The sequence below is a fragment of the Rutidosis leptorrhynchoides genome, chromosome 4 (genome assembly GCF_046630445.1).
Source record: "Rutidosis leptorrhynchoides isolate AG116_Rl617_1_P2 chromosome 4, CSIRO_AGI_Rlap_v1, whole genome shotgun sequence".
In the NCBI taxonomy this organism is placed as follows: Eukaryota; Viridiplantae; Streptophyta; class Magnoliopsida; order Asterales; family Asteraceae; genus Rutidosis; species Rutidosis leptorrhynchoides.
In genome coordinates this window covers 304,977,355-304,995,282 of record NC_092336.1, presented here as the reverse complement: position 1 = coordinate 304,995,282, position 17,928 = coordinate 304,977,355, and the positions used below count along the sequence as shown (strand labels likewise).

Here is a 17,928-nt window from a genome sequence, read left to right as displayed (position 1 = left end):
CATTTTGATACTAAAACACACTAAAATCGGTAAAATGGGAAAAAGTACTTATAATATTTTTATTTAAGTTATGTATTGAACAGGATCAAAAACAGTTAAAAACTACAAAATTTGAGATGAAGCCGCCGGCTTGGTGTTTAAAGCTCACAAAGTTCCAGAACCTTGTAGAAAGCACCAGAATTTGAGAAATAGTAGTGAAGCCATCGGCTTAAAACTGAAGCCGCCGGCTTAAGTCAGTTTCGTGTACTTAAAGCCTAAGAAAAAGCTAAAAAAGGAAATGAAATCAAAAAAACTGCAGATCAGCAAAGCCTCCGGCTTGACCAGGAAGCCGCCGTCTTGGGCTAAGGCAGATACGCGTATTTCAACTTGCTAATTACGTTAAACTTGCAGAAAGAGTAACCGGCCACGTGAAGCCGCAGGTTTCCCACTGAAGCCGCCGGCTTGGGCCACCGATTTTGAAAACTATAAATAACGGCCTCTTGTATCAGTTTTTAGATGTTCTTTTCGTCTTGTCTTAGGGTTTTCACTAAAAAAAGAAGACTCTTAGTTTAGGGTTTCAATTTCAAGTTGTAATCAAGTTATCAATAAAAGTTATCTTTTCATTTACCTTTTAAAGGCACATGTCTTTATCCATTTAGTATTTTTATAACGTTTTATTTACTGTTTTTCTTATCTGTTCGTCTGCCACTATGAACTAAACATTCATAATGGTTGCGTGGACGAAAACTAACTTTGTCTGGAAATCAGATGAAGCCGTCGGCTTCCTCAGTCCAAGCCGCCGACTTGACTGAGCCCAAGCCGCTGGCTTCGTGCTTCATTCTGTGCAGTTTCTGGTCTTTCCAGATCTGTATAGATTGAGTTTTTGTGATGATTATTTAAACTGTTTTTAATCTGCTATGTTTTAATATGCTTGTTTGCCATGCTTAATGATTAAATACTAGATTTTAGGATTGATTAGCACTTAATCCAACAATCTATATTCGATTCATGCTACTTGTTTAGATCTAGTCAATCAAAGTTGTTAAATTGGATTGCATGCAATTAAGTTAAATAACGTTAGAAGTGATAAATGTGTTGAATTAAAGTTACGCTTATATAATAGAATTTAATATTGTTAGGTCTTAGTTGAAGAACCTCTGTTTGGATGTGTTTGATTAATGATTGCATGAGAATCAAGTAATAATTAACTTTCAGCTGGTAACTTGAGTTGATCTACTTGACGTTTAATAGTATATATAATTTATTAAACTATTTGCATGTTAATCCTCATCATAAGATTGATATGTATCATGTAATTGAATTGAACACTAAGAATTGATGTTAGCCATGCACATCACGTGTCTAGCATATGCTTTAAGTCCTGCCTATTAAATGATATGCAACACTTGTCTTAACCTATTTAGGGATAATAGTTGGTCTATGATTATTATCTTGATTTGTGTTAATATAAATTATGAAAGTAGCCTAATATGATTTCCTTGGAAGTTATTCGTTCATGTAACTACTTTTATTATTTATTTATTTTTTTATTTATCAAGCATTTATTATTTCGTTCATTAAAATATATTTTTCAATCATCTTTTTTCTAAGAGATAAGAATCAACAACTTTAAAACACATAAAAATCTATTTTTAGTTCTTCAATAAGAGCTAATCTACATAATAAACCAACTCAAACCGCATCTACGCTCTCTTGAGATGATAACCTAAAATAATACATCTGACCAGGTCTTGTTGCTTGTTAGGGTGTTAAAAGTGAATTAAAAGGCTATATAAATTTGAAAGTTTGAAAAGGAAATTTAAGCACTGCACACTTTTGCACATCAATCTCACAAAGCTGCAAGTGCTTATCACGAGGAAATTGACCCCAATGATCTTTACAATGAGCAAGTAGATGATGATGGGTTGATTTGTCTAAACTTGTTGTTACATTTTGATATTCCTTCACCGACTGCAACCCCTGAAACAAAAGTAGATATATATATATGAATGACGTTGTTTCGTCCGAACAAGATGACTCTGATGATGATGATGTTGGATTTCACCATGAACTTCTGGATGACAGTATTCTATTTAATTAAATGGAAAAGAATACAACAGTTGAACTCCCACAACCAGTAATAATATCTATAGCAGAAACTATAATCTCATCAAAAACCAAAATGCCTTCACAAGAAACAACTGACGCGTCTAAACCATCAACCTCAACACCAAAAGCCAAAAACATAGTCAGGTTCAATGATGGCAACTTTTACAATAACAGGGGAAAACATTCTGAAATATGGAGTTGAACATGAACTATTGACGTTAAAAGGAACATACCTTGAAGAAATGCCTACATAATCTTCCGCATCACTGAAACTCCTCGAAGAGAACGCTTTGAAGTACATGATTTAGAACTTGTTCCTAAAGACCCACATATAAAATTTTTATGGATGTGGAGGCGCTTTCAAATCACATATGATGAAAACTTATAAAGGGAAGTCGGAGATCAGTTACATTCACAAGATAATGATGATAGGTCTAAACAAGGTGTTAATACCTCAATATCGCGTTACTAAAAAAGATAAAGAAGAATACTTGTTCTCCGAAGTAGATTTCCACAACATCAACATGAGAGTTATCATTCATATCTATAATTATCTAGAAATATGACGCTCACACTAGATCACATTCAGAATGCTTTTGAATGTGTGAAGAGGTTTATATATGAAATCTTTGAACTACTCAGACGCTAAGACTTCGAAATGGGTGTAGAAGCAGGAGGGAAAAAGATTCACCTTATACCTCAAGTGTAGTCAATAGAAAATATAAAAAGGATGCATCTCTTTGAGATGAAGATAGAACTCGAGGGGTTTGATTTTGCCGTTTGTTTTTGCCAACTCAATCAAAGAGAAAATTTTCATCCGAACAGTTAAACTCGATAAATATTTCGATGGAACACTCAAATACGCCAGAGGATTTCTAAGCTACAGAAAAGACAAACTCGAATACATGGATAAGAAGATGATTATAGATTCATTTGTAAAGCAGATTCAAAATCGGCTTAATCTTGGAATTCATGATCGACACTTCGAAATCATACATGGTTACAGGAAGCGTAGGACGTTCAAAGAAACGACTGAGTATCCATGCTTTCCCGGGGATATGAGAGGTCTGTGGATTCCGGATTGTGTTCCTCCTGAAATTATATCAAATAACCAAGTGATGGTCGCAGTTCCGTGGGGAACCAAATGGAAGGTCACTTGTGGACCCTTGAAGTTTTGTGATGCAAACTTGGGAGCGACAAACCTTAACAATCAACACTAAAGGGGAGATTGGGCGAACTCCAAGGACCATAAATGAACATGGTAGATTGTAAATGTGCCTAAATGTAAGGATGGCATGATGAGGGTTATAAACACCACCTAGGGTTTCCAACTTAGATAGTCATTGCATTCTACTAGAGTTTAAGAAGTTGTAAATATCAAAATCATAGAACTAGTTTGTAACCGAATATGATATTTCCCATTAATACTATTACCGAATATGTTTATATATTATGAATCCTCTCTTTGTCTTTCTTATAATGTGATCTATAGATCTTACAAATATGTATTATATAAATAAAAAATTAGAAGATTAATTGACCTACAATGTGTGAATAGATATGATGCTCTAATTGCACCAACACTTGAAGTAAACAATAATCGGAGTCCTAACAAGAACCTTAACTCCATAAACACAAACTCGTTGAACAAAAACAAACAATACATCGAACCTAATAAAAAGTCTCACAAACTAACCAATAACCATAAACCAATTAGTAACCAATAATACTTTACAATTAAACTAGTATCTTAGACCATACGATACAAGAGGCGTTGAATCTGAGTTGACAATTCTTGACGCCCTTAAAGCCTGCGAGGCTTCAAAACTGATTATAAGGTGCATCACTTTTGTTACCAACCAGGGCCGGTCCCGAGTGTTCCGTTGTCCGGGACGAATCGATCAAATAATACCCCCTACTCTATTTATAAACAAGTGTTCGAAAGTTAATTGACTTATATAACTCATTTTCACGTTAATTTTATTTAAATAAATTAAGTGTGATAATTTGAAGAGATAAACTATGATAAAAGTGATGATTTCGAGTCTAGTTAAAATGTTTATAGTGTCTTTTTCTTATTCATACGTGATTTAATTAATGCGTAAAATACGATGGGGGCGGGGTTATTATCGCTGCATCGGCATAGTCGAAACGGGAGATGATTGCAACAGGTGGTTTAGTCCCCCTCAGGTGATCCCAATCGTTGTTCAAAAAAAATAAAAAAAAAATGTAACATGTGTCTAAATTATTAGACTATTACTTGATCTATCCCGAAATATGTTTCTATAATTTTTATTTTCTTTTATTTCAAAATATTTGTCTAACTTTAAAAAAGAAATTAACTTTACATTTTTATTCTTAAACATTTTCTCAAAAATTGACATATTAAAAAGATTCATTTTTATACTATATCAAAATTTGTCTGTGACACACCAATAAAATATGACTTTTATAAAAGGATTTTTGTTCCTTATATAAATAATTAAATTAAGGAAAATATAAAAATTAAGTAGTACTATAGAGTATTATATTAAGAAATCGGTAAACTTATTTTATGAATTCACATTATTATGGCACCTCTATTGCTAGACTAGAATTTCAAAATCTATAAGTGATTGTACAATACGCTATATTTGTTGTACGATATATTGGATTTTAATAAAATTAACACATCTGACAAATGAAAAAAAGCTTACAATATCAAGGGAGAGAAGATTTTTTTTCTCTTTCCAAATTTTGACTTTTCTTTCTTCCTCTCCTTACTCCATGAAATTTCTCCTTTGAACTTACAAAAAAAAGTTCAACTGCACTTAAAAAAACTCAGAACTCCAGATTTGATGCTCCTTAAAATGTGATACCCGGGTGCGGTCGCTCCTGTGGCCCTATCCTAAAACCGGCCCTGTTACCAACCAACAAAAATGATACATTAGATTCCATGTAGCAAGTGCTGATTGGTTGAGCCTTGCGTTTGACAATGGGGGATGATTCTCACACACACTTTTTTGATCCTCACACACCAATTGAATATTATTAGAAGAGCAAAATGTTAAAATAGGTGTGTGAGGATCAAAAAAATGTGTGTGAGAATCATCTCCCTTTGACAATGGCTAGTTTTTTAAAAAACTTTTTCAGTTATAAATACCAAAAGGATTTACTGTTTTATCACACATTAAAAACTCCCTCTCTCTAATTTTATATTACGGAGTATTCTCTTACCTCTCAAAGAATTCAAAGTATTTACTGAACGGCTATGCTATAATCTTTAAGTTTGATTCCAAAAACATAGTTATATTATATGTAAGTATTTATAAATGATTGTTCAACTGGATAACAGAATATATCCAACGTATTAGAGATAGAGAAAGTGATCCAAACAAAAGTAATCTTAAAATTTTAGTTTATGAAAATCTAAATTATGTAGTTTTTATTTTTAGAAATTTCAATCTATATATCCATTAAAATTCTATAATGATGATGTCATTATTAAGCTATTTCTTTTATTTAAAAAAATCAAAAAACAAAAGAAAAAAAATCTAAGCATTGTAGGTGATGTTGTTATTCTAAATAATTTTTTGTTTTAAAATTAAATATTATTAATTAATTATTATTATTAAACCTTATTAATAATTATTCTAATTATTCTAATTAAATAATTTTGAATTATTTTAATTATTATTTTGAATTGATTACGAGAAGGTATAAAAGCTAACCAGAAGGAAACCAATTCTAAATTTATATTTTAATTTATACTTTTAAAATAAAATGAAAGGACCCGTTCATATACATTATAAACGATTCACAATAGTTGATTACATCGCGAGGTATTTGGCCTCTATATGATACATTTTACAAACATTGCATTCGTTTTTAAAAGACAAACTTTCTTTACAATGAAAATTGACGGTATGCACACCATTTCATAATATATCCAACTATAATTGACTTAATAATAATCTTGATGAACTCAATGACTCGAATGCAACGTCTTTCAAAATATGCCATGAATGACTCCAAGTAATATCCTTAAAATGAGCTAATGCACAGCGGAAGATTTCTTTAATACCTGAGAATAAACATGCTTTAAAATGTCAACCAAAAGGTTGGTGAGTTCATAGGTTTATCATAACAATCATTTCAATATATTAATAGACCACAAGATTTCCGTTTATAAATATATGTACACTCGCAAGTGTATAAAAGTATTCTATAAGTTGTAGGCACCCGGTAACAAGCCTTAACGTTCATGTTTTACCCTCTGAAGTACACCAGATCAGGTGTGTTTAAAATAACCTCGAAGTACTAAAGCATCCCATAGTCAGGATGGGGTTTGTCAGGCCCAATAGATCTATCTTTAGGATTCGCGCCTACCGTACATAGACAAGTAGTTTAATGTTACCAAGCTAAGGGTATATTTCTGGTTTAAACCCACGTAGAATTAGTTTTAGTACTTGTGCCTATTTCGTAAAGCATTTATAAAAACTGCGCATATATTCTCAGTCCCAAAAATATATATAAAAGGGAGCAAATGAAACTCACTTTTGCCTTGAAGGTATTTAATTCGACTTGGTCTCCGATAGATATCACGAACCTAACCATATATATAATATATCAACATATTTTCTTTTTTAAGTAATCGTTACATATATATATATACTATTAATACTTTTAATATTTTCTTAGTCCGTAGTTAGCAGTCCGATGTTAGTGGTCCACAATTAGTTGCTTAAATAAAATAAATAAAGACCTCATCGTATTCGTATTGATAAGAATTAATCTCGACCCATGGTACCATGTTGTCAAATGACGTGTTGCGTACATAAAGTCCCGTGTTGTCAAATGACGCGTTGCGTACAATCATGAGGTCTTATGATTAATCTTCTCGTGTTGTTTACGGGTGGTCCTGAAATATATAAAATCAAATCATAAGTAATTATATATAAAATATCATATTAATTAGAAAAGATATGATTAATTTACTTTTTCTCCAAATATTTTCGTAGCTAAACTAGCTTCGGATACCCAATCTTGTTTTAGTCGTAGTTTCTTCATTACAACTCCGTTTTTGTTGGTTCAACTTGCCACTTCCTTGGATCGAGTCAAATTTTAAGAATATGAACTGAAAATACCTTAGTTTGTATTCGAAATCATAGGTTATAGGTCAAACTTTGGTGAAACTTATGAAAGTGATCATTTTCCATCATAAAAACAACATTTAATGATCATTTTTCTAAAAATACTTACACTTTGAGTTAAACCATGAAATTTTTATGTGTTAACATATTCATAAGAAATATCATTTTTCCAGAACATGAACTTCCAATTCAAAGTTCAAGATGGTTTTTAATTATCCAACCCAAAACAGCCCTCGGTTGCACTCCGACGACGTAGATTCAGTTTTTAAGATGTTCTTTGTAAAACCAAGTTAAATCTTGTTAGGTTAGCATATCATTATGATATATTACAGGTCTTGAAGTGTTTTAAAATTCAAGTTAGAAGGATCTATTTAGTTTGCGAACAAGTTTGAAATCATTCAAACTATATTCTTGTTGTTAAAATTTTATACCACAAAATAAGATAGCTATATGAATATGAATTGAATAAGATTATGAATAAGGTTACTATCTCAAGTTACTTGGACAAAGTTACTGCAAAAGATAAGAAATAATCTTGGAATCAAAGAGTGGTGGAGTTAGATCAAAAGGTTGGAAGTAAACTTCTTCAAATGGGTGGTTATTTTGATATGTTCTTGAAAGAGTTTTCTTATGGTGTTTAAGGCTTGTAATTGAAGCTAAATGATGGGTAAAATACTTGGAGATGATCAAGTATGAAGTTAGGAGTATTTTGAGAGATAAATGAGGGTGTAGGTATGAGAAAATGGAGTGAAGAAATGGTGTTCATTTATAAAAACGTTTTTAGTTTATAAAGAAAGAAAAGGATTCCTAATTTTGTTTTCTTACTAATAATTCATACTACTTGACAAATCCTAGTTACCTCATATCTAGGGCAGTAATAATATTGATTAGGATGTTGATTTGATGTGTATATACCAATAGTAAATACGTATAGAAGCTGGGTATGATACGGGTACATATACCCTAGATATACGTATAGAAATCTTGAGGAAACGGAACGAGAATTCAAATATAGCTATCTTTTGTGAATATACTTATATTGTTTTATGTATTTAAGTCCTTAAAAAGTGATTAAATACTTTATATATACGATACGTGTATAAGCATTATATATTATAAGTATATATATTAAAGAATGTTACGTATAGTTATCGTTTTGAAAACTTAAGTTAGTAGTTTCAAAATATACTTATAACTCATTGTCATTAGTACACAATGAGATGTTAAAACATCCTTAGATCATGTTAAATATATATAAATACATATATATACACAAACGTATAATTATCGTATGTTATATAGTTCGTGATATCATCGGTCATATTGGACGGTCAAACGTTGTGTAAAACTCTTTTCAAAAACACAAGTCTCAACAATTTGGATTGCTTATCATGTTGGTATGGTTTAATTTATGTAAATATTAATCTCATAAGTATAATTTGGTCAGAAAATTCCGGGTCATTACAGTACCTACCCGTTAAAGAAATTTCGTCCCCGAAATTTGATAGAGGTTGTTATGGATAACAATAAGAAGGTTTTCATGACAAATATAAGGTGATAATGGAGTTTTATCATCATTGAGTAATGTAGATAAAATGATTCGATTATGCGAAGAATATAAATGAGACTATCGTAAAAGAGTGAGATGAGTAAAATATATCCGTCTTAACCGATGACGTAGTTATGATTGATTTTCGGGATTTAAGGGAATTAAAGAGAATCTTACGTAACAAGATTTGGTTCTTTGGTGATTAAGGAAATCAGGATCTTCTTTGATTATATGCAATAATCTTTTTCGATTGCTCTGTTGGATATTTCACTATAAATTCACCCCTTCGTTTCCTTATTTTCCACGACTCACACCTTCTATTCTTTCTCCCTTGATTCTTACTTTAAGGCATTTATCAATATGCTCCATCCAGTCCTGATTTTTGATATACTCCTAACTTTTATATCTGTCATTCTTCTTTTTCATCTACCACCAGAAGAATCTATTTACTTCTACTATACTCTTGTGTTTATAGTATTTCTAATTCTCCCGTGTCTCTATATTGCTATCTGCATCGATATTCACGGTTTGTAATTTCGGGGTTATTATCGGAGTTTATATTCTTCATTATTTTTGGAGCTTCATGCTTTCGTTTTCTCTTTCCGACTTCGAGTCAAGCGAGTAATGGTCCGGAATTCATAGATATGAAATTCAGAATAAACATAGCTAATGCTCTAAGAAGAAAATGGTAATAGAACGATTTTGATTTGTTAAATTACCAGAATACCCTGGAGAAGACCGAGTCATCCAGAAAAATATTCTCTTGATATGTTTAGAGATTAAATAGAATGTAAGAGTCGTGTAAATGGCACATGATGACGGTACTGTGAATCATCATGCTTCATTAGAAACTCAGCATGACTTACTGTAATATAATGACATTGATCAAGTGTCATTATATCATACTAATCCATGCTTCAGTTCCCAACACTACTTCAAAACATTCATATTTTAAACTCGAAGGTTTCAGAATTTAGAAACTAACATAGTTTCTTTTATGTTGCAGATATTACGGAGAGATAAATGATCTCATATAAGAATAGTTGTGAAAATATCGCCAGAAATATGGAGGATATTTATAATAGAACATATGAGAATATCTTAGAATTTCTAATATCAATGGATGATGAAGAAGATTTGTCTGTGAAGGTTTAGAATGAGAAATAAGATGTTTGCTAACGATTTCAGCAGGCACAGAATCATTTGGATTCTTTGAAGGCAAACTTATTCTTTGTGATTTGTCCACGACTTTCTTCATAGTTTCGCATAATCCGCTTTTCGGTACTAAATTTTCTATCGAGCGTTCCTAACACTCCTTTCTTTATCATCAAACTTTTGGCCATTAAGATCATTTACAACATGCTGCTTCGTCAGCATTTTCAAAGTTAACTGATCTGGATCATCGGTTATCAAACCGAGGTAGTTTCAGGAGAATTGTGTTTTTAGAATGATTAATTGCTGATGGTAATATTGTGGAATATAAAAGGTTCCCCAGTAACAATAAAGAGTACGCATATATATCGCGGTTATAATAAAGTTGTTTCGGATGAAAAGTGGGAGTTGACTTGCTGGAGCTGTGACAAAATTAGCTACTTTGGAAAGGGATTGCAAAACGATCTTCGGTAATAACAATGTCAAAGGAACTAGAACAGATACGTGTCAAACGTTTACTCAGTTTTCGAGGATTTTTCAGGTGCATAACGATATGCATCAATCTTTTCTTCCGTAGATGAAGTGCGGTTGGTTTATCCTCTCGATTGAGGTGTTTTTAAGAATCATGATAGATTTGAACGCTGATTGTAATCGTCGAGATACAGTGAGGTTTAAGATGAAATCAAGTGGCAATCTTGAAGAAATGTTTAGTTTCATATGTTATAATCAATATTTTAATTCATTTTAATTGTCCAATGCCATTAGTCCATATTCGATAGTCCACAGTAACAGTCCAATAATTCATATATAGTTTAATATATAGTATACGAATTAATTAATACGTGTCGTGACCCGTATACATCTCTGACTCGATCACAACTCAAACTATATATATTATTGTAGAATCAACCTCAACTTTGTATAGAGAACTCGATCATCACTGCATATAGAGTGTCTATGGTGATTCCAAATAATATATATAGATGTGTCGATATGATATGTCAAAACATTGTATACGTGTCCCGATATTTAAAGTGCGTAAAATAATTACAGAAATTAAATGACAATAAATAAAAGTGCGATAATTAAATTGCGATAAATAAACTGCGATAAATAAAATGTTATCAGTTAGCTGGAACAGTTAGCGTGGTTTCTTAACAAAATTTTTCATAGTTAATTTGTTTGTTTCTAACAGATTTTATTTTGTCATATGTTTTCTTCATATGCCACTTGTTGGATTCTGGGAAGTCAAAATCCAAATATGAAATTGAATAAAAGTGGTTATTCTGTGGTGAACGGATACGTATATCGGTGGTTATAAGTAGGATAGTAAATGACTGTTGAATCAGCTTCGACGAATGTACAATGTAACTTATTAAGATGAAATCTAATTATTCCTCGGGTATTACCTACCTGTTAAAAAAAAAATTTCACCATTAATATTTTGTACAAAAGAACTTTTAATTACAATCTTTATGAAAACATATATACATATATATTTTCTTCAGATGAAATCATGAATTTAATGAGTTAGTATGATATTAATCTCATTTGCTTTTCGATTTGAGCTAGAATAAGAAATCTCTAAAACTTTTTGAAACAACATATTCTTCGCAGAATATCAATGAAGTTATAGATCAATACTTCATCGTTCATTATTGTTGGTACTCCTTGGTATCTATGGTGCGTATGATGTTGATGTTTGTGGGACAGATTATGATGTCGAGACGTGTGATGCGGAGGTTGTTTGTTAGTGGTGATGATGGTATTGTTGATGTTATTGATGGTGGTGCTGATTATGCTGCTGGTGCTGCTGCTGGTGTTTGCAACTTTCGCAACATGTTCTCCAAAGCCGTCACGCGAGCGCGAAGTTCGTTAACTTCTGCTAGTACACCGGGATGATTGGCGGTTGGAGCGAGCGAATGAACAAGATTTGTAATATGGGATAGTATATAATCGTGATGAGATACTCTAGAAATGAGAGAGAAAATGGTGTTTCGAATAGGTTCGCCGGTAAGTGCTTCAGGTTCATCGCCAAGAGGGCAATTTGGTGGATGGAATGGATCACCTTCTTCTTGTCACCAGTGATTTAGTATATTACGAACCCATCCTCAATTCATCCAGAATAGATGATGGGAAATTGGTTGATCCATTCCGGTGACGCTGCTTTCGGAGCCCGAATGGAAATCCATATCGGCATAACTGTCGGAATCTGAAGAATTCAAACTAGATGCGGAATCCATCTTGTATAATGGGGAAAATGAATTTTTGGTATGGAATAGATTATAGGAGTTAGATTTGGTACTCTTCAATACATAATTTACATATGTATATATAATACCAAAATCCCGTAAATTACGGAGAATCTTTGAAAAGATATCAGTCAAAGTTCGCAATAACAGATATGCTAAGATAAGAATTTTTCTATACACTATCAATGCAGTAAATGCAGTAAAACGTGTCTAGACTTATGAATGATAAGCAGGTAATTTCCTAAGGATGATAAGCAGATGATTTCCGACTAGAAATGATAAGCAAAACTTTTGACATGTAGACACGGTCGAAGTCCAGACTCATTAATGCATCCTAACAACTACTAGTTAGAAACACTAATGCAAGACCTGGTTCGCTACGACCACCGCTCTGATACCAACTGAAAGGACCCGTTCATATACATTATAAACGATTCACAATAGTTGATTACATCGCGAGGTATTTGACCTCTATATGATACATTTTACAAACATTGCATTCATTTTTAAAAGACAAACTTTCTTTACAACGAAAATTGACGGTATGCACACCATTTCATAATATATCCAACTATAATTGACTTAATAATAATCTTGATGAACTCAATGACTCGAATGCAACGTCTTTCAAAATATGCCATGAATGACTCCAAGTATTATCCTTAAAATGAGCTAATGCACAGCAGAAGATTTCTTTAATACCTGAGAATAAACATGTTTTAAAGTGTCAACCAAAAGGTTGGTGAGTTCATAGGTTTATCATAACAATCATTTCAATATATTAATAGACCACAAGATTTCCGTTTATAAATATATGTACACTCGCAAGTGTATAAAAGTATTCTATAAGTTGTAGGCACCCGGTAACAAGCCTTAACGTTCATGTATTACCCTCTGAAGTACACCAGATCAGGTGTGTTTAAAATAACCTCGAAGTACTAAAGCATCCCATAGTCAGGATGGGGTTTGTCAGGCCCAATAGATCTATCTTTAGGATTCGCGCCTACCGTACATAGACAAGTAGTTTAATGTTACCAAGCTAAGGGTATATTTATGGTTTAAACCCACGTAGAATTAGTTTTAGTACTTGTGCCTATTTCGTAAAGTATTTATAAAAACAGCGCATGTATTCTCAGTCCCAAAAATATATATAAAAGGGAGCAAATGAAACTCACTTTTGCCTTGAAGGTATTTAATTCGACTTGGTCTCCGATAGATATCACGAACCTAACCATATATATAATATATCAACATATTTTCTTTTTTAAGTAATCGTTACATATACATATACTATTAATACTTTTAATATTTTCTTAGTCCGTAGTTAGCAGTCCCATGTTAGTGGTCCACAATTAGTTGCTTAAATAAAATAAATAAAGACCCCATCGTATTCGTATTGATCAGAATTAATCTCGACCCATGGTACCATGTTGTCAAATGACGTGTTGCATACATAAAGTACCGTGTTGTCAAATGACGTGTTGCGTACAATCATGAGGTCTTATGATTAATCTTCTCGTGTTGTTTACGGGTGGTCCTGAAATATATAAAATCAAATCATAAGTAATTATATATAAAATATCATATTAATTAGAAAAGATATGATTAATTTACTTTTTCTCCAAATATTTTCGTAGCTAAACTAGCTTCGGATACCCAATCTTGTTTTAGTCGTAGTTTCTTCATTACAACTCCGTTTTTGTTGGTTCAACTTGCCACTTCCTTGGATCGAGTCAAATTTTAAGAATATGAACTGAAAATACCTTAGTTTGTATTCGAAATCATAGGTTATAGGTCAAACTTTGGTGAAACTTATGAAAGTGATCATTTTCCATCATAAAAACAACATTTAATGATCATTTTTCTAAAAATACTTACACTTTGAGTTAAACCATGAAATTTTTATGTGTTAACATATTCATAAGAAATATCATTTTTCCAGAACATGAACTTCCAATTCAAAGTTCAAGATGGTTTTTAATTATCCAACTCAAAACAGCCCCCGATTGCACTCCGACGATGTAGATTCAGTTTTTAAGATGTTCTTTGTAAAACCAAGTTATATCTTGTTAGGTTAGCATATCATTATGATATATTACAGGTCTTGAAGTGTTTTAAAAGTCAAGTTAGAAGGATCTATTTAGTTTGCGAACAAGTTTGAAATCATTCAAACTATGTTCTTGTTGTTAAAATTTTATACCACAAAATAAGATAGCTATATGAATATGAATTGAATAAGATTATGAACAAGGTTACTACCTCAAGTTACTTGGACAAAGTTACTGCAAAAGATAAGAAATAATCTTGGAATCAAAGAGTGGTGGAGTTAGATCAAAAGGTTGGAAGTAAACTTCTTCAAATGGGTGGTTATTTTGATATGTTCTTGAAAGAGTTTTCTTATGGTGTTTAAGGCTTGTAATTGAAGCTAAATGATGGGGAAAATTCTTGGAGATGATCAAGTATGAAGTTAGGAGTATTTTGAGAGAGAAATGAGGGTGTAGGTATGAGAAAATGGAGTGAAGAAATGGTGTTCATTTATAAAAACGTTTTTAGTTTATAAAGAAAGAAAAGGATTCCTAATTTTGTTTTCTTACTAATAATTCATACTACTTGACAAATCCTAGTTACCTCATATCTAGGGCAGTAATAATGTTGATTAGGATGTTGATTTGATGTGTATATACCAATAGTAAATACGTATAGAAGCTGGGTATGATACGGGTACATATACCCTAGATATACGCATAGAAATCTTGAGGAAACGGAACGAGAATTCAAATATAGCTATCTTTTGTGAATATACTTATATTGTTTTATGTATTTAAGTCCTTAAAAAGTGATTAAATACTTTATATATACGATACGTGTATAAGCATTATATATTATAAGTATATATATTAAAGAATGTTACGTATAGTTATCGTTTTGAAAACTTAAGTTAGTAGTTTCAAAATATACTTATAACTCATTGTCATTAGTACACAATGAGATGTTAAACCATCCTTAGATCATGTTAAATATATATAAATACATATATATACACAAACGTATAATTATCGTATGTTATATAGTTCGTGATATCATCGGTCATATTGGACGGTCAAACGTTGTGTAAAACTCTTTTCAAAAACACAAGTCTCAACAATTTAGATTGCTTCTCATGTTGGTATGGTTTAATTTGTGTAAATATTAATCTCATAAGTATAATTTGGTCGGAAAATTTCGGGTCATTACATAAAATGACAACCAATATTATGTTGATTGTTTAATATGACTTTTAGGTATTTGATGAAATGTTCACGTGACGAGTTTCTTAGTCGGACTTTGATTCCACGGGTCATTAACAAAATTACTTTAGCATTTACGTTCACGTAATACATAAAACATATTATTAAACTATTTTGTGTAAACAAACCCGTGGTTCCACCGGTCATTTCACTAGTTTATGAAATTTAACTTATTTACTTAATGGTTTATTATTTTATTATACATAACAACCAAAAATAATAAGTAAACAGATGAGCCTACGAAATTTGATATCCAAATTTGACATTTATCATAACACAAATTTAAAAATTGACAATGTCACGTTACGGTCAATATTTATTCTCTCAAAAACATCAAATTTCCTTCCATACCACACTCAATGTAATGGGTGTTGTTTTTCTTTGTGTATATCTGAGTTTTTGACCTTTTTGTGAACCGACTAATTTGAAAGTGACAATTACTTTGTTGCAACAGAAAATTATCGCAGGTGAACTTATCTAGCTGTAATGGATGCTCTTACTAGTTAGATTTAATAAAATTTCGTTCCCTTTAAATAATGTGTAAATGATCATTTCTCGATATGTTGACGTTCAAGTGAGTCATAATTTATGGTTGTATTTTATTAAATATTAAACTAAATGTATAGTTGAACTACCATTTAAAATATTCACTCATTTTTTAGTAAAATAGAAAGTCAACAAAATCCCGATCCATGATTAAATGGCCGGCCGATTTCTATATTGATATCGAAAAAATCTATTTCATTCAACATTTGATTCAAAGAAATGTGCTAAACCCTCCACCGATCATGCATGCATGTGAATTTCATAGTATATGACTAGAAATGACAATGGATTAAATATGAATCGGGTGATACCGTATTTAAATCCACATTCATATTCATATTCATATTCATATTCATATTCATTTAGCTTTTGTTCATCCATATCGATTTTCATATCCATTTAATTTCGGTTCATCCATCCATATCAATTTTCAATGGATTGCGCTATTAATAGATATTCATTGAATATTAAAAAAAGTTATAATATTTCTGAATATGCGATAGAAAACAAAAACATATTATAACAAAAATAAATAAAACATGACGTAATTGGAATCTATCCACGAAAACATGTAATATTTTTCGAAAATATAACACACTTTTTTGAATACACTATTAAACATATATTAGGACAAATTATATATTTAATTTGTATGCTTATTTTGTTAAATATACTTGTTTTATTATAATATATTACACTTAATTCATTACATAGTTGCAAGTAAAATATATGTATAACTAAATACTTTTGTGATAGTAAATGTGTATGTATATATGTATTTTTATATATTTCTATATGTATTTCTGGTATTAATGAATATATTCATCTTTTCATCCATATATATATCTATATCAATTTAGATTCATCCATATTCGTATCTATATCAATTAAGTAAATCCATATCCATGAAAATCGAATGAAACGGATGAATATCCACCAAATCAGTAGGGGCGGATGTTTGTGTTGATGGGGCGGGGCACCCGCCCAGCTGGATTTAAAAAATAAAATTAATTTACACAAAAAAAAATTTTTTTTTTACTAAAACATATGTTTTTTTTAGTGTTCGCCCAGTCATTGAATAATATAATAAATTTTTCAAGCCGTCTCATCCATGGTTGAGTTCAACTTCCGCCACTGCAAATCAGTGAACCATTATCATCCCTGTATATGACTAGTGCTTCATTAATATAAAAAATAAGGTTGGACTTAAATATTTATATTTAACAACCACAAATTACATTCTACTGAAAACATTTACTTAATAATGCAGAAACTTAGAAACTACTCGAAACAAGTTATCTGTGGACCATGCTCGACTTTCAGTGCTGCAAGTTGCGCCTGTCTCATCACCAATGAATTATACATCTGAATCACCAATTTCTCATCGTATTCCTTCGTCTGTCTCATCTCAATTTGACAATCACCATCACTTCCGAAAGCACCTAATACTCCTCCAATTACAGCCGGCGAATTGGCTACCTTCATCATCATACTCACATAAGCTCGGCGAAATCTAGTAACCAACTTCTTAGGGTTAAACTTGGGATTATACCTGAGCTTTATTTTCAATTTGGAAGCTATCCTTATTCTCCAAGAACTTCGGTTTGTCTTTGATTCGAGATTATGATTTGTACTGGCGGCAAGAGGCTTGTAGCCTCTTGGTCTCCAGTATTGGTTCACACCGTTGGATACTTTGCTTCTCAAGTGTCCCATTTGGATTGGTATGTTATGGAACACTAAATAATATATAGGATGGAATGGATGTTGAGAGAAAGATGAGTAGAGAATATTGATGACATTAAAAATTCCACATATTTGTTTAATTTGCACTCAAGAAATAATACTCCGTAATGAATTGACTTTTTTGTTATGATCTTATGTTATGCCTTTGTATTGTATAAGGGCCGGTGAGAGTATCATAT

The 17,928-nt window shown here is 31.6% G+C and overlaps 1 protein-coding gene across 1 annotated transcript; it reads right to left on the bottom strand.

Moving 5' to 3' along the window:
- Positions 1 to 17,287: 17,287 nt before the first annotated feature.
- On the bottom strand, positions 17,288 to 17,719 carry LOC139841688 (uncharacterized). The gene has a single exon (XM_071831891.1). It carries the CDS (start codon positions 17,717 to 17,719, stop codon positions 17,288 to 17,290), a length of 432 nt encoding a protein of 143 aa, XP_071687992.1.
- Between the last annotated feature and the right edge of the window lie 209 nt (positions 17,720 to 17,928).